The 26,210-nt window shown below is 40.7% G+C and overlaps 1 protein-coding gene across 4 annotated transcripts in view; it reads right to left on the bottom strand.

Moving 5' to 3' along the window:
* Nucleotides 1–26,210, bottom strand: part of POLN (DNA polymerase nu) — a 155,659-nt gene that overhangs the window by 75,012 nt on the left and 54,437 nt on the right. For 2 of the 4 annotated variants that reach the window (XM_049108582.1, XM_025437376.3), the window contains exons 11-15: nucleotides 23,393–23,476; nucleotides 22,926–23,021; nucleotides 16,195–16,251; nucleotides 15,185–15,238; nucleotides 14,490–14,555 (exon numbers count right to left, since the gene is read on the bottom strand). The exons of 1 other annotated variant lie outside the window; for it this stretch is intronic. In XM_049108582.1, the coding sequence (XP_048964539.1) occupies nucleotides 14,490–14,555; nucleotides 15,185–15,238; nucleotides 16,195–16,251; nucleotides 22,926–23,021; nucleotides 23,393–23,476 (357 nt within the window). The remainder of the gene's footprint in view (nucleotides 1–14,489; nucleotides 14,556–15,184; nucleotides 15,239–16,194; nucleotides 16,252–22,925; nucleotides 23,022–23,392; nucleotides 23,477–26,210) is intronic. One more of the 4 variants, XM_049108581.1, reaches the window with a different exon arrangement.

The following is a 26,210-nucleotide window of genomic DNA, read 5'->3' as shown; positions in this document are numbered from 1 at the left end:
GCTGCCAGATCAAACCTTGCCTGAAGCTAGCCCTTCCTTGGACTTCTAAGTCAGGTAAGCTGAGAAATACCCTGATAGATCAGTTTGGGTTTGATTTTCTGTTGTTTGCCACTGGACATATTTAAATGAATACTTGGAAAGTAGTAACTTAATCACCTGGTGTAGAAACTTTCGGAAAATCACTCAGCCAGTGCTGACCCTCCATTTATGCTCCTCCTTCTCAAGGTGGGATGGGAGGGAAGGAGACTGTTCTCTCTAGCCAAAGGACAAGAAGGGGACAGCCCAGCAAGAGAGAAAACCTTTGGACAGTATCCATACTACTCCAGTCAAATACTGCAGAAAAACACCACTGAGTTTAGTAAGTAATTTAGCATGAATCCTCCCACTTTTCATACCTGGCCAAGTTCCTCTTAGTAATTTTCTACTCACCGATTATGTCTGCCTCCCCATTGGCTGTAAATCCCCAGGTGCCCTTGCCATATTTGGAGTTGAGTTCAATCTCTTTCCCCTATTGCAATAATCTTTTATTTTATTTTATTTTTATTTATTTATTTATTTTTTATTTATGATAGTCACAGAGAGAGAGAGAGAGAGAGAGAGAGAGAGAGAGAGGCAGAGACATAGGCAGAGGGAGAAGCAGACTCCATGCACCGGGAGCCCGACGTGGGATTCGATCCTGGGTCTCCAGGATCGCGCCCTGGGCCAAAGGCAGGCGCCGAACCGCTGCGCCACACAGGGATCCCACAATAATCTTGAATAAGCTCTTCCTTGCCTGCTCAACTTTGGTGTAATTTTTCTTTGACAAAATATATAGCATATCAAAATTTGTAGGATACAGTTAGAACAGTGGGGGAGAGGGAAATTCGGTAGCATGAAAAATGCATACATGGAGAAAAAGGAAAAGTCTTAAAGCAATAATCTAAAATTGCACCTTGAGAATCTAGCAAAAGTAAAGCAAAATAAACCCAAATCAAGGGACATCTGGGTAGTTCAGTGGTTGAGCATTTGCCTTTGGCTCAGGTCATGATCCTGAGGTCCCTGGGATCAAGTTCCAAATCAGGCTCCCCACAGGGAGCTTGCTCCTCTCTCTAGATATCTCTGCCTCTCTCTCTCTCTCTCTGTGTGTCTCTCATGAATAAATAAAATATTTTTAAAATACCCAAATCAAGCAGAAGAAAGGAAAGAATAAAGAACAGAGATCAATAACATTGAAAACTGAAACAAATAGTTGGTTCATGAGAAAGATCAGTAACATTGATAAAACTCTATTTAGACTGACAAAAAAAGAGACAAAAAAAAGACACAAATTAATAATATCAGGAATGAAATAGGTGACATCACTACAGATCCTGCAGACATCAAAAGGATAAGGGAATTCTACAAACAACTAAACACATATCAATTTCACAAATCAGACGAAATGGACCAATTTTTAAAAAAATACAACCAATCAAAATTTACCCAATAAGAAATAAGATAATATGAATAACCTTACAAATATTGGAAAAATTGGACACATAATTTTTAAACTCTCCAAAAAGAAACCTCTAGGCCCAGAAAATTTTATTAGCAAATTCTATCAAATATTTAAAGAAGAATTTTAAAAAATGTTTTATTTTTAAGTAATCTCTACACCCAACATGGGGCTCAAACTTACAACCCTGAGATCAAGAGACATATGCTCTATGGACTGAGCCAGCCAAGCACCCCTCTTTAAAGAAGAATAAACACAAATTCCACACAATATCTTCCAGAGAATGCAAGAGAAAGGAACATTTCCTATTTCATGAAACTAGTATTATTCTCATATCCAAACCAGATAAAAACAGATCTATACTTCTCATTAGTATATACATAAAAATCCCTTAAAAATATTAGTACATATTGGCATTAAAATAGTCACATAGACTAAGAGAACCAAACAGCCCAGAAATAAAACTCATGATTTTATGGTCAATTAATTTGTAACAAAGGAGGCAAGAATATCCAATGAGGAGAATACTATCTCTTTGATAAATGGTGCTGAGGAAACTGGACAGATACAGGCAAAAGAATGAATCTAGACCACTACTGTACACCATGCAAAAAAGAAAAATGAACACAAAATGGATTAGACTTGAATATAAGACTCAAAACCATAAAACTCCTCAAAGAAAACATAGGTGGTAAGCTTCTTGACATCAGTCTTAGCATTGATCTGACTCCAAAAGTAAAAATAAACAAGTGGGAGTATATCAAACGAAAAATGCTTCTGCACAGGTTAAAAAAAAAAAAAAAAAAGGCAACCTACTGGATGGGGAAAAAAACTGTAAGCCATATGTCCTATAGGGAGTTGTTATCAAAATATAAAAGAATTCAAACAACTCAATAGCAAAAAAACAAACAATCTGGTTAAAAAATGAGCAAAGAAAAATAAATAAATAAATAAAAAATGAGCAGAGTACCAGAATAGACATTTTTCCAAAGAAGACACACAGATGTTCAACAGGCACATGAAAAGATGCTCGATGCTCAACATTATCAGGGAAATGCAAATCAAAAACACGAAGAAATATTATCTAATACCTGTTAGGATGGCTTTATTATCAAAAAGACAAGAAACAACAAGTGTTTGGCAAGAATGCAAAGAAAAGGGAGCCCTGTGCCCTGTTGGTGGGAATATAAATTGGTACAGTCACTGTAGAAACAGGATGGAGACTCCTCAAAAAATGTAAGTAGAACCACCACATAATCCAGTAATTCTACTACTGGGTATTTGCCTGAACAAAACAAAAAGATGGATTTGAAAAGACACATTCATCCCTATGTTTATAGCAGCATTATTCACAATAGCTAAGATATGGAAGCAACCCAAGTGTCCACTGATGGATGAATGGATTTAGAAAATGTGATGTATATATAATGGAATGTTTCTCAGCCATAAAAATAAGGAGATCTTATCATTTGTGACAACATGGATGGACCTTGAGCATATTATGTTAAATGAAATAAGTCAGACAAACACTGTATGATTTCACTTATATATGTAATTTAAACAAATCTAAAACAAAACAAACAAAACAAAATAAAACTCATAGATACAGAGAACAGGTTGATGATTATCAGAGATGGAGGGGATTGGGGAGTGGATGAAATGGGTTAAGGGGTTCAACCACCTGGTGACAGAAGGTAATTAGACTTACTGTGGTGATCAATTTGTAGTGCATACAAAAACTGAATTATTATTCTATGCATCTGAAATTAATATAATGTTATACACCAGTTTCATCTCAATAAAAAATATATTAACACATAGAATTTGGTACATATGTACAAAAATATGATCCAGCGATTGCATTCTTAGCACTTATCCCAGAGACACAAAAATCTGTACATTGTTTATAGCAGCTTTACTTATAATAGCCCAAAACTGGAAACAATCCAGATGTCCTTCAAAATTGAATTGCCACTGTGGGGCACCCAGGTGGCTCAGCTGGTTGGGTGTCTGACTCTTGGTTTCCACTTAGGTCCTAATCTTGGGGTCATGGTCTAGGGATCCTGGGGTTGGGCCTGCCCTCAGCCCCACGTCAGCCTCTCCTGCCACGTCAGCACTTAGCATGGATTCTGCCTATCCCTCTCCCTCCCCTTCTGCCTGACCCCCCACACACCTTGCAGGCACATGTGCTCCAGCTCTCTCTCTCTAAAATAAGTAAATAGATACGATCTATAAGAAAAAAAAATTGAATTGCCACTCATACCTAAGAGCTTCAGATGGTGATAAGTTGCCCACAGGGAACTTAATATCTTTTTTCAAAATATCAGATATTTTAAATATATTCTTTTGGAAAAAAATAATTTTTCTCAAAATTATAAAAGAAGATCTATAAGATATAGCCTCACTGTTAAAAATATTAAGACTCTCTTGACTAGAAAAATTCATTTATTATATTCATCGAGATTCTACAGTATTATGAAAATTACTAGTTTATCAAATAAAATCAATATTAATATAATGAATACATAATATATCAACTATTGGAGGAAATTTATTTACCTAATGCTATATATTTTATCTAAAATGTTTTCCCCCCAATAATACATTAGCTGTATTTAGGACTCAATAACTAAGATTTAAGTGCTCAATTTTATTCATTATTTCAAAAACATTTAAGTGACCACCCATCATATGGTAGACACCGAGCTAGCTCACTTCTGGGATAAAATGCTGAGGCAACTCAAAGAGCATATAGTAGAAGGAAGGTAAACACTACAGCAAGGGAATAAGTGATATTATAGGTTAAGTTGAGGATAGTCTGGGAATGGACATTTCTAATGAAACTATCTTAAATTAAGATCATATGAGACTAGACAAATGGACCAAGGGCACAGAACTGAGAGCCTAGAAACAGACCCAGCATCTATCAAAATTCATGTAGGACAGAGGCTTACAAATTACTGTAAGTCATCCCAACAGCTTACCATAACAATAGTTATAACAAGCAGTTATTCAGATGGAAAAGTAATCAGATATCTTCCTTACACCAGTGTAAATGCAAATTCCAGGGGGACTGCAGACTGAATGTAAAAAGGAAAACTCTAAAACTATTGAAAGAGAATTAGACTATCAAGAAGATCTCCAAGTTAAAAGAAAAAGTTTCATTAAACAAGACACAAAGCATACAAGCCATAAAGTGTACAAAGTTGATACTAACACAGAAAACACCTGTGAGTCAACTTCATCAAATACAATATAAAAATATCAAACACAGACTGAGAGAAGACATTTATGTAAGTCAATGAAAGACCAGTATCCATAATATATAAAGAAATACTATAAATTAATAAGAAAAGACAAACCACTAAATTGAAAATGGGCAAAAGAGATAAACAGGCAAGTCACTAAAGAAACAGAAAAGAAAGCCAAATCTTAAGCCACAATAAATATTAATTCACAGGCATCCAAGTAGCAAAGAATAAAACGTGTAGAAATACCAAGAGCAGAGGACCCTGTAGAGCACCAAGCTCTCTCCCATGCTGCAGACAAGGTATGTGCTCATCCACCCCCTGAAGAGTGCTTGGTGATACCCAGAACAGGAGAGTGGTACCCAGAACACCCTGTGGCCAGGCAACCAGGGTGACCTGAGGGAATGAATTCAAGAATATACATTGCAGCATTATTGTTTTTCTTATAGTATTGTTTCTAATAGTGAAAAACTAGATATTTCTAGTACATTTAATATAATGAAATACTATATAGTAGCCAAGATAAATGGACTAGTGCTACTTTATCCAATGTGGATAAATCTCACAAATGTAATATTGAATGAAAACAGTAAGCTATGAGGTGCCTAGGTGGCTCAGTGGGATAAATGTCTGCCTTCAGCTCAGGTCATTATCACAGGATCCTAAGATTGAGCTCCAAATCATCAGCTCCCTGCTCAGCCGGGAGTCTGTTTCTCTCTCTCTCTCTCTCTCTCTCTCTCTCTCTCCTTCTGTCCTTCCCCACCCCTTGTTCTTTCTCTCTCAAATAAATAAATAGAATCTTAGAGAAAAAACAAAAACTAGCTTGTCCATGCAGAAACATTAGGAGGGGCATCTGGAGCCATGACTGGCCAGGAGGTATTAGAAGACGAAGAAATGGTAGGAATGTGGCTCCTGGCAAGTGCAACGAGAATAGAGGTCCTCAGCACCTGCCCAGGAGCAGGCCTTCATCAAAATGTGACAGGTCCAAGAGAGACGCACAAAACAAGGGTTGACCAGCATGAACTCTGAAGTGTCTGAGTTATGGGAAGAAAATGAAGACAGATAAAGTGCCTCCTGACTAACTCCCAGCTAGGGTGGAGAACACAACCATCCAGCACAGGGAAGAGACTGGGCCTACACTGTTAATACACTGCAATCCTGATGATGATCCCAAACCATGTGACTCTGAGACAGTGGAAGGCAACTCAAATATGGATCATTCAGTAAGTACTTGGTACTTAGCAGGTAGGTTCCAGGTGCAGAGCCAGGCCCCGGGGGGTAAGCCAACAAAAGAGGCAGAAAAAGTCCTTGTTCTCATGGAACATACAATCTAGTAGGGTAAAGAGAAGTCAACAGGCAGTTAAAACACCATGTAGTGACCATCATGACAAGTACAGGGAATGTTTAGAACACTAGACTGAGGTTTTGAAAAGCAAATACTGGGATGCCTGGGTTGGCTCAGCGGTTGAGTGTCTGCCTTTGGCTCAGGTCATGATCCCTAGGTCCTGGGATCGAGTCCCACATCAGGTTCCCTCCAGGGAGCCTTCTTCTCCCTCTGCCTATGTGTCTGCTTCTTTCTCTGTGTGTCTCATGAATAAATAAATAAAATCTTAAAAAAATAAAAAGCAAATACTGGTCAATGAATTGCTCAATGCTAAGAGAACAAAAGAATGAGGATTTGAGGTGGATGAAAATTATCAGATGGGGGCTTCTACTTCCACTCAGGATATACACAGTTGAAAAGAAAGTGCTCCCGCCTAACAAGGAAGGTAAGAAACACAATTCATAAAATCATCCCTTCCTTGAGCCTAGCAGAGAGCTGAATATTCAGCAGAGTACTGATCCCTGCGTGTATGTGAGGAAACTATTAAAGTCTGGAAAAAGTCATCCAGAGGGAGCAGAACACAGTACACAACATTCAGGAATAGGTCCTGCCCCCAGAAGCCATTTTGAGAAAATTCATAATTTATGGGAAAATAGGTAGGATACTCAGGAATGTCCTTTCTCAGGAGTGGGGAATAATTAGCTACTAAACCTGTCTAATAAAACATAAAGGAAGACCAGAAAGGATCAACTGTTTCCAAGTAACTTGTCCACAATAAAGCTCAGGAATATTTATAAGAATGCAAAAAGGCCTATCACCTGACAAGGTAAAATCTACACTGTCTGGCATTGAAGCAAAGATTACCAGGCATACAAAAAAGTAGAAAAAATGAACTCATAATGAGAATACTCATCTACTGAAACTAACCTTTAATGGATACAGATATTGAAATTACAGACAAAGACATTAAAAAATTATTATATGTATATCCAATATGTTGAAAAAGTTAAGTAGAGACATGGATGGCATATAAAAAATATCCAAACTGTATTTCTGGAAATGAAAGCTATAATATTTAATATAAAAATATACTCATTAGAAAAAAAATACTCATTAGGATTAACAATACATTTGACATGACAAAAGAAAAGATTAGTGAATTACACGACATAGTAATAGAAACTATTCAAATTTAAAAGGAAAAAAAATTCAAGGAGAAGAAGAAAAATGAGTTTCAGTGAGCTGTGGGGCAAATTCAAGTGACCTAAGGTAATTGCAAGTGGAATTCCCAAAAAAGAAGAGAAGGAGGAACATAAAAAGTATATGAGTACTTTATAATAATCTAATAGTATTCCAATTTGATTAAAAAACATATAAATCCACAGATTCAAGAAACTTGATGAACCCCAGAGAAACATGAAACAATTATACCAAGGTACACCACAATCAAATTTCTCAAAACTAGGGGCACCTGGGTGGCTCAACTGGTTAAGTGTCTGCTTTGGCTCAGGTCATCATCTTATGATCCTAGGATTGAGTCCTGAGTTGGGATCCCTACTCAAAGCAGAGTCTGCTTCCCTCTCCCTCTCCCACTTCCCCTCTCCCTTTGCCCCCCTTCACTCCCCACTCATGCTCTTTTTCTCTCTTTCCAATAAATAAATAAATAATCTTTTTAAAAATTCTCAAAACTAGTGATTAAGATAAAAAGTGTAAAAACCACAAGATAGATAGATAGATTGATTGATTTTAAAGATTTTATTTATTCATGAGAGAGACACAGAGAGAGAAGCAGCTTCCATGCAGGGAGCCTGATCCTGGGATTCCAGGATCACGCCCTGGGCTGAAGGCAGATGCTCAACCACTGAGCCACCCAGATGCCCCAAGACGATACATTTTGTGTAGAGCAACAATGAGGACAGTACATTTATCATCAGAAACAATGTGAGAAGAAAATAAAGGAACATCTTCAAAGCACTGGAAGAAGAAACAACTGAGAATTTACACACATACAAAAACTTTCAAAAATAATACTGAAATAAAGACATGTTCAGACCTACAAAAGTTGAAAGAATTCATCAACAGTTGACCTACACTATAAGAAATGCAAAGCCAATTCAAAATGAGTCATAGACCTAAATATAAAACCAGAAATGAAAACTTCTAGAAGAAAACAGGATAAAAGTCTTTGTGATCTTGGTCTTTAGGCAAAGATTTCTGAGATGCAACACCAAAGACATGATCCAGATAAGAATACATTGAAAAATCAGGGTTTGTTAAAATTTAAAACTTCTGCTCTTCAAAGACAGTGTTCAAAGAATGAAAAGACAAACCACAGGATGAAAAAAAAGCGCATATATCTGAGAATGGACTTGTATCTAGAATATATAAAGAACCCTTAAACTTAATCATAAGAAAATGAACAATCCCTAAAAAACATGCAGAAGATTTGATTTGATGCTTCTTGAACAAGAGAAACGAATGCCATGGGGCACCTGGGTGGCTCAGTTGGTTAAGCATCCAACTCCTGATTTTGGTCAGGACTTGATCTTAGGGCCATGAGTTCAAGCTTCACATTGGGCTTCACGTTGGGTGTGAAGCTTACCTAAAAAAAATTAATGCCAGATAAGCACATGGGAAAATGATTAACATTATGAGTCTTTAGGGCAAGACAATTAAAAACACAATGACATACTACTACGTCTATTAGAATTAAACAGACTGACCATAGTGAGTGCTAGGAAGGATGTAAAGTGAAGAAAACAGAACTCTTATATGGCTGGTGGGAATGGCAAATGGTGCAACTACTTTAGAAAACTGCCTGGCAGTTTCGTAAAAAGTGAAACATACATCTACCATATGACTTAGGCATTTCGCTTCTCCAAGAGAAAATAAACTGTATGTCCATACAAGGCTGTACATGACTGTGCATAGTAATATCCCAAGCTAGATAAGCTCTTAAAAGTGGAAACAGCTCAAATATTGATCAATAGGTGAATTTATAAACAAACTGTGGTACACAGATTCAATGAAATACTACTCAGCAATAAAAAGGAATGACCTATTGAAATACAGAACAACATGGCTGGATTTCAAAATAATGCTGAGTGAAAGAAACCACCAGACCAAAAAAAAAAAAAAAAAAAAAAAGAATATAGACCAGGTTATTCCATTTATGTAAATTTCCAGAAAATGCAAAGTAATCTGTAGAGACAAGCAAGCCAGTAGTTGCCTGAGGACATGGGTGAAGGTTGTGGTGTGGGGGAGAGGAGAAATCATAAAAGGACACGCAAGGATACTGTTGGGAGTCACGGATATGTTCATTGTCTTGATTGTGATGATGGTTTCATGGTCATATACATATTCAAAACTTATCAAATTGTTCATAATATGTGAAGTTTGTTGTATGCCAATTATACCTAAGCAAAGCTGTTAAAGGATGAAGTTCTATTCCTTTTTTTTTTTTTTTTTTTTTTTGTGAAGTTCTATTCCTGGTAAGATACTGGAAGTACATGCTACTGAACACAGATGTAAAGCTTGGACAGGATGCATACGGCAGCAATTTGAAAATGTGGTAAACTAATAGCAGCAGGCAGACTGGGGAAGCAGACCAGCAATTGATCCTACCCAACAGGCAGTGAATTCAGCATTTCCTACTCTTGGTCCTAGACATGAGGCCAGTAGCATGAGGTGCACGGCAGAATAAGATTACAAAAGCTTCCAATTTCTGGCTAGGAACCCAAAAAGAAGACAGTGCCATAGAACTAGAAATCAACTAGGAAGACCATGGCAAAGGAGGAGGTTGGGAAAAGGATACCACAGCATTATTTATAAACCACTGGGGTCAGCCTCAAGCTGCACACGTGCAGATATCATCTTAAACAGTATACCAAAGACTCTGAGAACTGCATCAATAGATAAACCATGGCTCAATCCCGACTGATCACTGTGTGGCCATTTTGGGGAATATCTGAATAGCACTGCAAAGGTCTTTAAAACTGAACATACACTGAAATCACAGCTCATGGAGAACAGGTCACAACTTGCAACCTGAACCTAACCAGGTTAAACACCCACTAAATAAAAAATCACAACATTTTAATGAGATTTTTAAACAAGACTGAGATTCATAATACAATATTCAAAATATCTGGGATACAACCCCAAATTACTGGACATGAAGAAGCAGGAAAATCTCAAATCATGTGGGAAGACAACGAAAACACATCAATGACGAGATGATGCAGATGTTGGGATTATCTGACAAAGACTTTAAAACTACTATTATTAAAATGCTCTAATATATTTATCATATATATTACTGAGACTAGAGTTGAATCAATTAAATCAACTATTCTCAAACAGTTCTTGAATAAACCATAACCTGTTAACAGTTAATTAAAATGTCAAAACATGGGATCAACCGAAGACAAAAATATTTTACATTTTGCTATTATCAGAAATAATATGAAAAAGAACACAAAAGTGGGTGGTAACGTGCTTCAGCAGTCAGTTGCTAACAATGACTTACTTGTAGGAGGGTTTGTGTGTGAGAAATTAGCTTTCTGGAAATGTCGAAATTAGCTATGATTTTATTTTTTAAAGATTTTTATTTATTTATTCATGAGAGACATACAGAGAGAGGCAGAGACATAGGTAGAGGGAGAAACAGGCTCCCCAAGGGGGGCCTAATGCAAGATGTGATCCCAGGACCCGGAGATCATGACCTGAGCGAAAGGCAAATGCTCAACCACTGAGCCATCCACGTGCCCCAAGATTTGATTTTTAAGTAATTTTTATACCCGATGTGGGGCTCGAACTCATGACCCCAAGATCAAGAGTCACATGCTCCACTGACTAAGCCAGCCAGGTGCCCCAAATCTGATTTTTGGAAAATACTGGTGTACTTTGTGCACTTTAAACTAAAGAATATAATTCAGACTCTAGTCATTTTTGTGCCACCAGCATGTAACTTACATAGTATCTGGTTAAATAATGTACAGCTGGATTCCATTTTACATGTGAAAAAAAGCATAAAAGTTCCATAAGGGAACAGGTGTTAGGGACGCCTGGGTGGCTCAGCAGTTGAGTGTCTGCCTTCGGGTCAGGTCATGATCCCGGGGTCCTGGGATTGAGTCTCGCATCGGGCTCCCTGCATGGAGCCTGCTCTCCTCCCTCTGTCTATGTCTCTGCCTCTCTCTGTGTGTCTCTCATGAATAAAAAAATCTTTTAAAAAAGAAAACAGAGGTGCTAAATCTTTAAATAATCTTGGAGCTGAGCAATGTCTTTCTCAGATGACACAGAGAAGAGTCACCATGGATAATGAAGAAAGTACTGCTACCATTGTTCATAACAATGTCAGGAGCTGACAGATTCTTAAAGGCAATCTAGTAACAGCTATTAAGAGTAAAAATATACTATCAGCTGACCTAGTAATTTCACACCTGATAATCTATTCCACAAAACTATAAGTACCAATAAACCAGGGCATATGTGTGTGATGCTTGCTGCAGCTGTATCCTTCGAGGGCAAGTCCACCAGCAGAGCAATGGCTAACACAATGGCAGAATGCGTGCTAACCAAAGTGAAGCAGGACTTTGTCAGATGACCTGCAGGGATTCTACCAGCTATTGCTGGGAGAAAGTCAAGAGGCAGAAAAATGAAACTCTATTCTACAAAATAAATAATGACAAAGTCACTGCATGCTTCTGTGTGTACGTGTATAGCTACACATGAGTCTGTACAAGATTCCATTAGAAGTCTAGAGAGAAATATGGATGAGCAAAAGTTAGGTTGCTAACACAGCCTGCCACAGGCACAGAGTGTACTGGGACCGGCTGTGGTGAGGGAGTGTCTATGACAAACACAACACAGGATGGAATCCCATCCATGTACATGTGTGTGTCTGTGTACACAAGGAGATAGCTAAGCAGACAGTTGCCAAACGTTAACAGTGGCTGGCGGGGTTGTAGAGACTTAGGTGTCGTTTACTTTATTATTTATATTTTCATCTGTTCGAATTCTTTAGAATTACCATTCATTGTTTGTACACTAAAAAGTCATTTTAAATGTGGCAAACAGAACGTATATTTTAAAAATTAAAGGGCAAAAGAAAATAGAAAAAAATAATTCAACATTTTTCAAAGGGAAAATCTTTATTCTATAAATTTCCCACACCACTAGGAAAATATACATCCTCCAGGGACACGGGACACAGGCAAATGGTGTGGATAAACAATTCAGGGAAGAATAAGACATCAATACTTGATCTAACATATCAATATCACTTATATTTCAAAGGACTAGGAACTAAAAACTCAAGTCAGGAAACCTTAACCAAAATGAAAACTCCCTGTATTGGCAAGGATGTAGGAGACCAAATGTCTCACCTGTTGTTTGATGGATGAGAACTTTTTTTCTGGAGGATGATTTACCAATGTAAAGCCCGAAAATACACATATACTTAACTGAGGAATTCTGTATCTAGGAATGCTATGGAAATCATTAGAAAAATGCACCCAAAAATATATGTACAAGTATGTTTATGGCATCTCTGGATAAAATAAACACAACTGAAGACAATCTAATGACTATCACCAGGGACAGCCATTAAATGGAGTATAAAGTGGCTGTTAAAATGATGATGTGGACTTCCAATGGAATGTGGTGGCCAAATGCACACATGTTTATACCTTCTCTTTCCAAAAATTCAATTAAAATAACAAAAAATAAATAAATAAAACTAGAGTGCCACTAAAAATCTGGGAGGAGTGCTACCCACAAACCAGAAACACTGGAGATTCCTGGAAGAGAATAAAGCATAGCAAGAGATCAATCTGGAAATATAACAGAAAATTTGAACTTACAACCATCTATTGGCAAAAGCAAGGACCTCATAAAAAGTTCATTCTCCCAGTAGAACTTCTAAATCACTCTTTGATGAGAAGCAGCAGCTAAGAGAACAGGTGCATCAGACACCTTTCAGAGGAGGAACTAGTGTTAGTACTGCTCATGGTGAGCCACGTAAAGACCACAGAAGAGCTCTCTAAAGTAGGGCATCCAAAGAAAGACCTCCCTAAGGTGGGTGCAAAGTCTAGAATGTGTAGGGCCCTGAGCAAGTCCGCAGCTCCTGCAGGGCATGAGTCTGCCCAGCCCCATACCACCACCTGCCACATGCACAGGGTACCCATACACGTAAAGGCCAGAAAAAGGCTGGTGGGATGCAGTCCACACTGGTGACAGGACCCATGGGGTAGACAGACGTGTCACTAAGGGAAAAGGACACCAAATTGTTTTTACACATGTCCATGCTATTTGAATTTCTTTATCATGAATGTATACTCATATGTATAATTATATTTTATAGTGCATATTTAAACAATTAATATATTTAATTTGCATATTTAAAATAATTCAAATGTTTAAATCTAAATATAGATTCAGGTCAATATTAATGTATGATATCAAGACATCATAAATAAAATTGAAAAATATAAAATAAAAGTGTGGTTTTATTTTGGTAGAAAAACAGTATTTTATAAATACGTGTACTTAGCAAAAAGTCAATACAGATAGACACCAAAATGTTAGCTACAGTTAATTCTGCATGGTGGAATAACAGGTGATTTTTATTAGGTTCTTTTGTTTTTGCTTTTTTACATTTCTGTATTAACGTACTGTTCTGCAATGAAAAATTAGTAGTGAATCATCTTTAATTCAAAAATATGAAGCCACTTAGTTTTTATTTTTTAAAAATATTTGATTTACTTATTTGAAAGAGAGAGTAAGAGAGCACAAGTTGCGGGAGGAGCAGAGGGAGAGGGAGAAGTAGACTCCCCATGGAGCAGGGAACTTGACTCAGGACTTGATCCCAGGACCCTGGGATCACGACCTGAGCCAAAGGCAGATGCCTAAATGACTGAGCCACCTAAGTGCCCTATAACGCCATTTAAAAAGCTAATTGCTTTGAGTGTTATTAAAGCTGCATCATAAATTCAAGAGTATTTATAGTTTTTTTCATCAGAGACAGTCTGAAGCAACAACAAGGGAAAAGAGGAGGTCATTGGAGCATCAGACAGTCCAACACATTTCTGGACATCAGAAGCCTCCTGTCCAGCACAAATCTACAGACAAGGAAGGGGGAGTGGGAACAGGGTGTTGCTTTTGCCCTCATCCCCAGCACTTTTGACTCTCTGGATGGAAAGGACCCCTCACTAACTCATGCTTTGTGACAGTAGAGGGCATGTGTCTTATTCCCAGAACATGGCAGGTGCTAAGTAAGTATCAGTCAAGCAGAGAAGCAGAGTGAAACACATCTATCAGCAATGGGGCCCCTCTTAGAAATGGAAAAGTGTGCAGGCAAACACACGTACAGGCAAAAATTCAACTCAGAGGCACGGAAACACCAACTCAGAGACTTGGTGTCTAACAGGGAGAGCTGACTTACCGGATGCCTGGCTGAAAGTCTTCCGGTCACAGTTCCAGTCTGATTCCACATAGAGGAAATGGAGCCCTTTATCAGTTAAAAAGAATCAGTTTCAGCTCTGGCAATGCCACATGAAGTCAAGAACATCCTGACCCTTCAGTCTCCCTGCACATAGCACTCAACACTCACTGCTTTCCTGCTTAAGTCCACCAGCTGCTGGCCCTACGCCCTGAAACCTGAAAGGCCCCTGGGTGTCAGCAACCTGCTGACGAACAAGGAGGTTCCCCCTAACCGTGCAGAAATGGCAACAGGACATGTAGGTCTTTGTGTTCCTTCAAACCACTGTGTGTAGGGAGAGGAGGATCACATGCCACGGGGGCTGTGCTACCCAGACAGGGCCAGTCACAGCACACCTGACTGCAGGCTCTTCACGTGTGAACTAGAACAGCATCTCCCTGAAGTGAGCAAAAGAAGAGGGGAGGGACAGATTTAAGAGTGCCTGGGCTGCCCCACAAGCTTCCTAAAATGCAGCTCCAGGTGTGAAGGCATGATGGCAACTCAAGCTATACAGAGACCTGAGAAATAACAAAATTGTGTCTCACGGCTCAAGAATATTTGATTTCATCATTAACTAAAACTCTAGTAAATTGTATGTGTATCTGAAGCCACATGGAAACCACATCCCCAAGCACAGTACCTCGTTTAAGTGCAGTTACCTTTCTCACAAAAGCTAGTAATCCATCCACAAAGGCTGACTTGGTCTTGTGAACCTAGGTCACATGGACAGAAGTAATCATTTTCTTGTTTAAGCATTGGAACAGGAACTCACATCAAAGCAGTGTTTCACAGAGTGTTGGGCATGTGCAGCTCATGGGTCAGCTCCAATTACTCCAGGGGGCCCTGAAACAGCCTGGTGTGGCACCCAGAATTAAATAACAATGGCCCACAGAGAAAGACAGCACCCTACCTCCTTTTGTGGGATAATTCTTTTCACAGAAACATTGCAGAGATAAATGGAAGGTCCTGAATCTCCATCCTCCCCTGTGCCCTAGGGTGCCTTTAGTTCTCTTCCAATCATTTCATCCGTTCAAGGAGAAGGAATGGTGCCATGACCAAGTCCTGTCAGCTGCCACACCTCAGGAGAGCAGCAGGACACAGGTTAGGGAATGACAGACTGATGGTACAAGTGGTGGCCAAAGTTATGGATGTGGTTCACGAACATCAGGGGATACATGGCAGGCACGTGAACAGAGGAAGCGTGGGCAGCTGAGGAAGAAGGGGGCCTGACAGCGACATGAGGGGGCCATGTTAGTGACAAAAGGGAGTGTGTCAGCGAACATGCTCAGGAGGCTGCGGGTAACCTCACCAGGCCCAGGGCGGGGGAGTAGGACAAGGCCCGAGAAAGAGGCTTCTGAACTCCATGGTGGTAGAATTGAGCCCACAGCAAAGCTGCCCCATGACAGTACACACATCCCCTTCCTGTCTTCACTTGTCTTCATCCATGTGGGACCCTATGACCCACTGCTGAGTGGGCTGACTGTGGCTGGAATGGAGCTGAGCGGGCTGCACCAGAGCAGCACTGGTACCAGGCTGTCTTGAACAGGTGCTGTTCCCTTCAGAACACTGCCAGGGCTACTTTTGTGATGACGGATTGGTCTTATCAGAGGCGGTGCCATATGGCTCCCCTCCCTCACCCACTCACTCACTCACACACAAGGGAACTTACCCGCCTATATTCCAGAATTATCTTGGGTAATGGATGAAGGTCCTGCAAAGCATTTAACTGAAAAATGAGAATAAATGTCACCAATATAATTCCTTCATTTAATTTTGACATTTTGAAGACTTACTTTCAGTTGGAGAAAATCCTAATAATAAATGGTCTGTATTGACCGTATTTTCCAAAGTGAAGATTCATAATAAACTCAGCTTATCAAGTGTCTTAATCTAAATCCCTTGCAAAATCATTCCTGTCCATATGGGAGCTAAAGACACTTCACACAAGCTTGGAAACAAGATTCCTCCTGAGATTTAAATTCATGAAATCTAAATCCAGGGCATGTAAAATACCACGTAGGAGAATGAACTAAGAAAATGGCTACAAATGTGTAACTCAAGACTTTAGGAACACCCAACATTTCAATCACAGTTATCCTAGTATGAAGTCTGGGGGGTGACACCAGAATAGGATGATAGATTTTAAAACTCATTTTAAAAGGTCAAAACATTACATAACGGGACAACATAAGATCATAAGAACATGGTTTGCTCGATTGCCAACACAGTGAATACGCTTAGTACAGCCATGCACACGGCGCATTACAGGTCCCCTGTGGGTCCCTGCCCTCCCCTGCAGGTAACCACCACCCTGACCTCCACTGTTAAGGCCACCTTCCCTAGCTACCTTCCTTCCTATCAAACTTCCTATCCTATCACAGGTACTCTGTGTGTGGCTTTTGCCTAACATGATGGTTTCAGGGCTCATCTGTGTTGTATGAAGCAGCATGTCCTGTTTTCAACTGTGTGAATGCAGGACAACTATATTTTATCCTTGCTGGATACTAGTGGGTGGTTTATGGGCTATGATGAATAGTGCTGCTGTGAACACTGGGAGTCTGGATTTTGGTTAACTTCTGTCTGCAGCTGTGTTGAGCAGAAACACAGAGAGGAGTGGGATTACAAGGCCAACTGCAGCAGAGGCAACAGCAGGCAGTTCTCCCATGTAAAGGCACCAGTTTGTGCCCCATCAGCACCACGTGAACATTCCAGTTGCTCCACATCTTTGCTAACACACATTGTCCCAGGCCTTAATGAGAGCCATCCTGGTAAATGTGAGGTGATATTGCATCATAGTTTCATATGTATTTCCCCAACAACTAATGCAGTTGGACAATGTTCACATACTCATTGACTCAATAGATATCTTCCCTCATTAAACCCCTGTTAATGTCTTTTGCTCATCTAAAAAATTGGTTTGTGTGTCTTTTATTCCCCCTTGATTTATAGGAATTTGTAATTCTTGACAGGGTTTTTTTTCAGTTGGTTATATTTACTGGAAATCTCTTTGCCCTCTGTGACTCGCTTATTTACTTGTTTAATGGCATCTCTTCAAAAACAGAGATTCTTAATTCTACTATCATCCAATTTATCAATCTTTTCCTATAAGTGTGATGTATTTTGTGTCCTGTTCAGGAACATTTACCCACCTCAGGATCTTGAGGATTTATCCTTATGGTATTTTCTATAATCTTCGTTGTTTTGCTTTTTACATTTAGATGTAAAATTTGCTTGGAGTCTATTTTTGCGTATGGCATGAAATAAGGGGTCATTTATGGAGGAAGCCCTCTTTACTCACTGCTTTATAGAGCCGCCGTCTCAGAGATCATGCCTTTCATACTCGCATGTGGACTCCTCATCCTGTGTCCACTGGTCTATTTGTTTACACTTGAATTGACACTACACTGTCCACTTAGTTCCTAGCAATCCCTATTGATTTAGGATTAGTCTTGATGTCCAACAGACTAAGTCCTCCAGTAGTGTTTCCCAAGATCACACTGGCTCTTAAATTTTTACACTTCTGTGTCAATTTGGTAATCAGCTTGTCAGCTTCTACAAAAAACTGCTGCTAGGGTTTTAATTAAGATTGTTTTGAATCTATATAAATCACTTTGAGTAACTGATGCTATAACTCTTACGTAACACTGTAAGGCATGGAATTGTGTCTCTGTCTGTTTGAATAAAGACTGAGGACCCTAGGGTTGTGGCTAGCCACAGAATCATAAACCAGAGAGCCGACACGGTGTCGTGGGAGTAGGCACTGCTAAGGGGGAGGCATCCTACCTCAGTGCAACCCAGAATTGCCGTTTCCTTAGAAAAGCTATCCCCAGAGGGTTGAGAGTACATGAAAACACTTAGCCAAGAAAACTGCTTAAGATCGGTTAACTCTCCTTATCCTGATACCTTACTCACAAAGTAACTTTCTAACCACAGGCTCCTTGTATCTCTCTACTTGAGCCATCCAAGAACACTTGAAAAGATTTAAGTATTTGATCTCATGAAATTTTGGACAAAGCCTTACCAGCATTGGTTCATGATCAGAGGCAGTGCCGCAACCGCCTACCGCCCTGCAAGCTTTATCACACACTCCATGCTGGCTCCTGACCATGCATTCTTCTCAGCTCCCTTCTCTCCGTGGCCACTCCGTAGCCTCTTGTTGGCACCTCCTCTTTCCTGACCTCTAAGTGTCAGTTTCTCAGCGTTCCGTTCTGTGGTTATCAATGCTAACTGGCTTATGAGAAACAGCCGGGAGCTTCAAAGACATGCCTGGGCCTGGGCAGTCTAGCCCACAGACACGATTCTGTAGATCAGTTGCCACCCTGGGCATGGGTGTTTTTCCAAAGCTCCGGTCAGGATAAGGGACCACCATCCCAGGGCAACTTTACTAAAATCTGACTACTTTCAAGTATGCATCTCCAGCACAAGACCTCTCACTGTCCAGACAGCTCCTGTGACATCTCTGTCGTAATATGTCTGAGAATGAATGTGTCACACATTCATTCATTCACTCTCCCTGCAAACTGCTCCTCTCTGTTTTTCCTGACTGGTGGCCTTTTCTATCTGCTCAGTTGCACAACTGAGAAAACCAAGAGCTACCCCCACAGTCCTCTGTGGACTCACATGAACTCACATGCACAGAGTTTCTTTCTGCTCTGAAAATTTGTCTGTTGTCTGTTGCTTCACTGTCACAACTGTCACTTGGACTGCTGAACCTTCAGTCCCCACCCCACAGTGATAGCCTATTAATGAGATTCCTCCTTTCTTCAACCAGCTATATGAGTGGACTTTTTAGGACATAGTAAATATCTGTTAGGATGGGCAGGATCCACTGACCACACCATGCAATGGCAAGGATGCAGAGCCACAGGAGCTCCTGCTCACGGATGGCAGGAATGCAGAATGGTACAGCCACTTTGGGGATAGTTTGTCAATTCCTTGCAAAACTCAATATACTCTCACCATACGATCCAGCAATCATGCTCCGTGGTATTCAAGCAGAGGAGCTGAAAACTTATGTCCACACAAAACCTACACACAGATGTTTATAGCAGCTTTCTTCCTCACTGCCAAAACTTAGAAGCAACCAAGATGTCCTTCAGAAGGTGAATGAGTAATAAACTGTGGTCCATTCAGACAATGGACTATTATTCATCATTAAAAAGAAACAATATATATGGGGCATCTGAGTGGCTCAGTGGTTCAGCGTCTGCCTCTGGCTCAGGTCGTGATCCTGGGGTCTTGGGATCGAGTCTTGCATTGGGCTGCCCACAGGAAGCATGCTTTTCCCTCTGCCTATGTCTCTGCCTCTCTCTGTGTCTCTCATGAATAAATAAATAAAATCTTAAAAAAAAAAAAAAAGAAACAAGCTATCAAGTCAGAAAAAGACATGGAGGAAATTTAAATGCACGTTACGAAGGGGAAAGAAGCCAATCTGAAAAGGCTGCATGCTTGTAGGATTCCACCTACAGGACATTCTGGAAAAGGTGAAGCTATGGGGACAGTGAAAATATCGGGGCAGGGGAGGGTGGAGACGGCGTGTGGGTGGAGCATGAGAGTGTTTATGGCTGTGAACTACTCTGTGTGATACCATAGGGTGGGCACCTGTCCTTACATATTTATCTAAACCTAGAGAATGCAATAGAAGCATTGACTCCTGAGGTGAACTATGGACTTTGGGTGATGATGACATGTCAGTGGAGGTTCATCAAGTGTAACCAATGGTCCCACTGGTCCCACTGGTGGGGATCCTGATAGTAAGGGAGACAGCGTGAGAGAGGGTGTCATAGGTGGGAGGAAGGCAGGATATGATACTTCTTTGTACTTTCCACTCAATATTGTTGTGAAATAAAATTTAAAATCTAATCAAAATAAAAGCCTGATAAAACCATATCTAAGATCATAGTTGCGCCCTCACTTGAACTGTCCCTGGCTTTCCATTTTACTGAAGTCCACATCCCTCCCCCATGGAACAGGAAGGGTTAAGGAAAGACAGCAGTCTTAATTTTGAATTTAGATCCATGTACATGTGTTCCCTAGTAAAAGTTCATCTTTTTTAAATGCACAAAATAGTATAATTTGATCAGTTAAAAGGAGAGGTTAATATGATTTACATCAATCATATCTCTGTGAAAAATAATGAAGGCTGTTGTGATAATTCTGTCTAGACGAAAGCACATTGACACCAAAAGAGTTAGGTTTCCTTTTGTAGTTGCTGGTTGTCTGGAAGAGCTAAGGAGCAGCAGAGGGAAGGGCAACACTGCCAGCTGGTGCCAGGACAGAGAATAAGTTGGCCAGAGACCCTCTGCTCAGGGCCACCTGAGGGGAATATGTGGCTTTGCCAGGTTCCACTGCTGCTCCGGCTATCGGGCATGGTGGCCCTCTCTTCCATGCAGGTGTCAAATCCATGCCGGTTTCTCTGGGAGGATGGCTCCTGCTCCCTGCTGCCCCAGATCTCAGTGATCAGAGAGACATCTGGCTCAGCCCCACTAGGTGCTGGTTCTGGCTGTTTGGCTCTGAAGTTGTACTGAACAAGTCAAACGAAAGCTTTGATCTGCACAGTTTACATCCTAGAGCAATAAGCAAGCCAGTAACTAAGGTAACTTTAGGTGCAGGAAACAAATGCCTGGAGGCATTACTGTTGTCTCTGTGGCCAGGGGAGGTCTGTCTGAAAGCAATACTTAAGCCAACAATCAGAAGCCACTGCGCAAACTCCAGAAGAGTGTCCAGACCAGGAAAGAGCTCGTGCAGAACCTGTGAAGAGCAAGTGTGCTCATGGGACACTGGGTGTGAGGGGAGCTGGAGAAGGGACAGGGCCAGACCTGGGACCTGGGGACACACTAATCTAAGTGTCACAGGAAGCCCCTGGAACGTATGTCAGGTGAATGACATGATGTTTCTAATGGTGTAAAAGATCACTCTGCCTGGATGTGATGCATAACCAGCAAAGTAAGAGCAGCTGGGACACTGCTTAGGGGGCTTTGCAGGACTGTGAGTGGGAGGTGACTGAGCTGGTGACAGTGAGGAGGGAGGGAACAGGCACACTCAAGACCTATATTTGCAGGTAGAGACTGTAAGGCTGGCTGCAGGGTAAGGCTGGAAGAAAATCCAACACAGCTTGTAGGTTTCTGGAGGAAGTAGCTAGCTAATAATCATAGCAAGTACTTGTTGGTTTTTGAGAGCTCATATGTCAGGCATGGTCCCAAACAGTGTTTTACACACAGGCACACATATACACTTGTTAAATACTTACAAGATTGCTATAGGGAAAGGACTGTTATTATCCTTCTTTTATAGATCAGGAAACTCAGGCACAGAATAGTCAAGTACATGCTCAAGCTGTGCAGGGAGTTGTGCTAGCTGACTCCACTGCCCTAACTCCACTCACTGTGGGTTCCCAAGGACTCAGGAGGATGACGGACGTCCACTGAGGTGGAGAAGGGGTGGATTCAAACCCGTTTCCTGACACATCACTCTATATGTGTCCCTGATTCACTCAAGAACTACCACCTGAGCCCACTGAGGGCTGCACATGAGGGTAGTCAGAAGGCAGGGGACTCTGGCAAGGCCAAGATGAGCAGAGCATGTGGTGCTGTTGGCCACATGTGCAGGGAGGGAGGGAAGCTGCTGCTAAGTCCAGTGCTGGACACAACCCCGAGAACCCATGCTGGGGCCCCCAAATCCACTTACTTACTGATCCCCACTCTGCATGCTTTCATGAATCTTATGGATTCTGAACATCTATTTATACTCTGTCATTCTGTTTTTAAATATGTATGTTTTAAAGATTTATTCGTTTATTTTAGACAGCAAACAGAAGAGGGAGAGGCAAAGAATCCCAAGTAGACTTCCCCTGCCTCGAGCACAGAGTGTGACTCAGAACTCAATCCCATGACCCTGAGGCTACAACCCTGGGGCCAAAATCAAGAGGCAGACATTCAACCCACTGAGCCACCCAGGCGTCCCTATACTCTGCCATTCTGATAGAGCAGACTCTCACTCCTCCCTGTCCTTTAAAACACAAGCTCCTCTTAGGGGAAAGGTAGCTTAAACTTTCTAAAATAAATCTAGGAAAGGAGAAGACTGATGACCTTCCCCATTTCTAGTTTCTAACAGAGTTGTGAAATAAAGAGGCTGTGACTGGATTGCCAACAATTTGTTTTCAGAACAAAATTCCACCTCATTGTCCTTGGCAGAAAATGAAGTCAATGGATTGCTTCTGGAAAACTACTGCCTGCATCTTTCTCTGTGGTTCATACCAGGAGAGTAGCCTTGCCAGGAGCACCTTGTAGGAGTCACTGCCACACAGCCCACTGCAGGGGGCACAGGCAGGTCTGCAGGTGACTCACATGTGGTGTAGACATGCTACTGTCTCAAAAAGAAAGGGACAATTTTTGAACTTACCACAGCTTCTGATGTGGACGGGAGTCTCTGCAGCCCCGTTCTGGGAAGAGTCTCCATGGGACTCATCAGGTGCAGCTTTAGCTTGCCGAAGAGGATCTTCAACAAAAGCAGTGTCACTTGGGCGGATCTCAGATTTGAGAGAAACCTTGAACACCACACCACTACCCCAGCCATAGCAGCCCACCCAATTAAATGCTACAAGCACTCAGATTCTGATCTCATATTTTTCTTGGATTATTCTTTTTTTTAAATAAATTTATTTTTTTATTGGTGTTCAATTTACCAACATACAGAATAACACCCAGTGCTCAGGCTTTGAAGGGATAGATCTCATTGTGAGAAACAGACAACTTACATACTTTCCAGAAAATCAACATAAAATACTATTTATAAATTCAGAATAGATCTCTCTTTAATTCCTAAGAAGTATATTTTATAAAACAAAACAAAACAAAATTTAGCCTTACCTCTTGAAGCTGATTATTACTTGTTATAAGAAACTGCTCTCCTGCAACAAAATGAGCTTCTTGCTCCAATTCCTTGAGACGAGACTGTGAGTGTGACACGAAATCTCACTAAAGGATTTCACAATGTAAGATTATTTAATTTGCTCATCAAACAATTCCCAAGAAAAGCTCTTATAAGGATTAACAGCCTACAATTTATCAAAATGGAAATTAAAAGTACATATTTTGACTCAATGGAAAACTCAGGCTCATAGAATCATTCTCTCCCAAACCTCAGGAAGCAAAGTGAAAGAAGCAAAATAGGAAATAACACACCGAAATAAAGGAAAGAATGAATTCTCCAGGAATATTACTACTAGAAAAGGGACCTAGAATCATATCATAAACTTCAAAACATCCAAAGTATCCCAAGGTAAAAGAGGCAGGACCAAACTTCATGGTAACCATAGTGATGACCCCATAGTTCCCTCCCACCCAGCAGAGAGAGCAGCCACAGGGGACACCAGGGACAATGCTCTGAACAACCACACCCAACCTCATGGGATACAGCCTGGCTTCAAGGGTGAAAGGTCTGGGTGGTCCAAGTAAAAAGAATCTAACCATGTCCCATGAAATGTCTGACACAGAATGGAGCAGAAAAGAGGAGAAAACCATGCCGAATTTACCAATCCCTCACCCCTTTGCCACTTCCGTCAGAAGAAAAGGAGAAGGCAGCCAGGACTTTTAAAAAGTAATTATAAAAGAAAACAGAGAGCAGAGACAAACCAAGCAACCCTGCTGAAAAATCACCTGCATTCTATTCTTCATCAGACAAGAATGGCCTTGAGGCTGAAATTCTGAAAGACGTAACAAAGAGGGTCCAGAGAAGTTAGGAGCAGGACAAGTATGATACAAGTAAAGAGTATCTAGGCAAAGTATCAGTTAAAGTATGCCCAAACTCCACAGTCAAAGAAATAAATGAGAAAAAGAAAGCCAAGGAACAGAGCATCAAAGGACAGACAATGGACCCCTTCAGGCGTAAGCCATACCTCAGGAACAGAAACTCTGGTGACAAACTTTTGGAGCTTCCAGTTGAAACGGTACAGTAAACTTGCACATTAATGTACTCCCTGTGTTTAGGCATAAGAAGAAATGGATAAATACAAAAAGAGCAAAACAAAAAGACAATTTCTTTTTTTTCTAAAGATTTTATTTATTCATGAGAGACACAGAGAGAGAAGCAGAAACACAGGCAGAAGGAGAGGCAGGTTCCATGCAGGGAGCCTAATGTAGGACTCAATCCTGGGACTCCAGGATCACGCCCTGAGCCAAAGGCAGATGCTGAACCACTGAGCCACCCAGGCGTCCCCCCAAAAAAGACAATTTCTTAAAAGAAACACAATAAGACAGAAACAGCTCTTCAGAGGAGGAAAAGATACAAACTACAAAGCAGCAGGCAGAACTGAGGCCTAAGCCCAGCTGGGCTCTGGGCCCTGCAGCCAGGCTGGATGCCCCATCATACCACGACATCATGCCACAAAGCAGGGACTGAGAGGAAGCTGGGCCAGTGTATATCAGTTACCTGCTGTCATGCAACAAACCAGTCCAAAGCAAATGCTGCTTTGTCCCCACTTCTGTGGATCAGCAACTTGGGTAGGACTCAGCTAGGTGCTGGTGCTAGGGGTGTGGCCCCATGAGTAGGGGTGTGTACATCTTTCATTAGATTCATTTCAAATTGTAGCCCATTTAAAAATTATGTTAACCAGGGCAGCCCCGGTGGCTCAGCAGTTTAGCGCCGCCTACAGCCCAGGGCGTGATCCTGGAGACCTGGGATCGAGTCCTGTGTCGGGCTCCCTGCATGGAATCTGCTTCTCCCTCTGCCTGTGTCTCTGCCCCTCTCTCTCTCTCCTCTCTGTGTATTCTCATGAATAAATAAATAACATTTTTAAAAAAATATGTTAACTGGTGTTTTCTTATTGATAGGATTTCTCTGTTATAGTCTGCATATGAGTCCTTTGTCATATACATAAAAACACAATCAAAATACCAGCAGGGTTTTAAAAAAAGTAGATCAAAGAATTTTTATGGCAGTGCAAAGAGCCTAAGAACAGACAATACCATATAGAAGAAACAACACAAAGATGGAAGACATACCACAGGGCATCAAGACGTATTAAAAAGCTATCATAACTAAGGCAGGGGATAAGCACAGGATAGACAAAAACAAAACAAAACAAAACATGAAACAGAACAGAGTCCAGAAAAAGATCCACATTGCATGGTGTTAAAATCAAACACACATGGAGACCAGCCTTGAAAATTCCCAGAGCAGATGAAACCAATGTAGTCCTACAAGCAAAGCTTCATCTAGTCTATTTGGCAAGATAAGCAAGGCTAACTTGACCTGGGTCACTTCTTGCTTGTACCTCTGAAAATCATAAGTGAATCTCAAATTGTGCCCCCCCATTCTAATGTTGTAGTCCATTGCTGTGAAGAATAACCAGATCCTGCCTCCACACCACACAAGCTGCATTATGACAATATACCTTCGAGCTTTGTTCCATGTCTTGATTTGAGTATCCTGGTTTGTAAACTGTCATTTTGGTGTGTGCACAATAAACTTTTGCTAATTACTACTTCAGTGCTCCACTGGTTTTACTTGTTTTTCTCTGAACTTCTGACAGCAGCAGTCTGACTTGCTACGCATATGTTACTGTAATTCAGCAGGGAAACGATGGTACTTTTAATAAATGATACTGAAATAAATAGCAATCAACCTGGGAAAAAATCTTAACCATACCTAATACCATATGGAAAAATTAACATGAAATGGAAGGTA

The sequence above is a fragment of the Canis lupus genome, chromosome 3, assembly GCF_003254725.2.
Source record: "Canis lupus dingo isolate Sandy chromosome 3, ASM325472v2, whole genome shotgun sequence".
Lineage (NCBI taxonomy): Eukaryota > Metazoa > Chordata > Mammalia > Carnivora > Canidae > Canis > Canis lupus.
The sequence above is the reverse complement of the archived record's forward strand: the minus strand, read 5'-3'. Positions and strand labels throughout refer to the sequence as shown.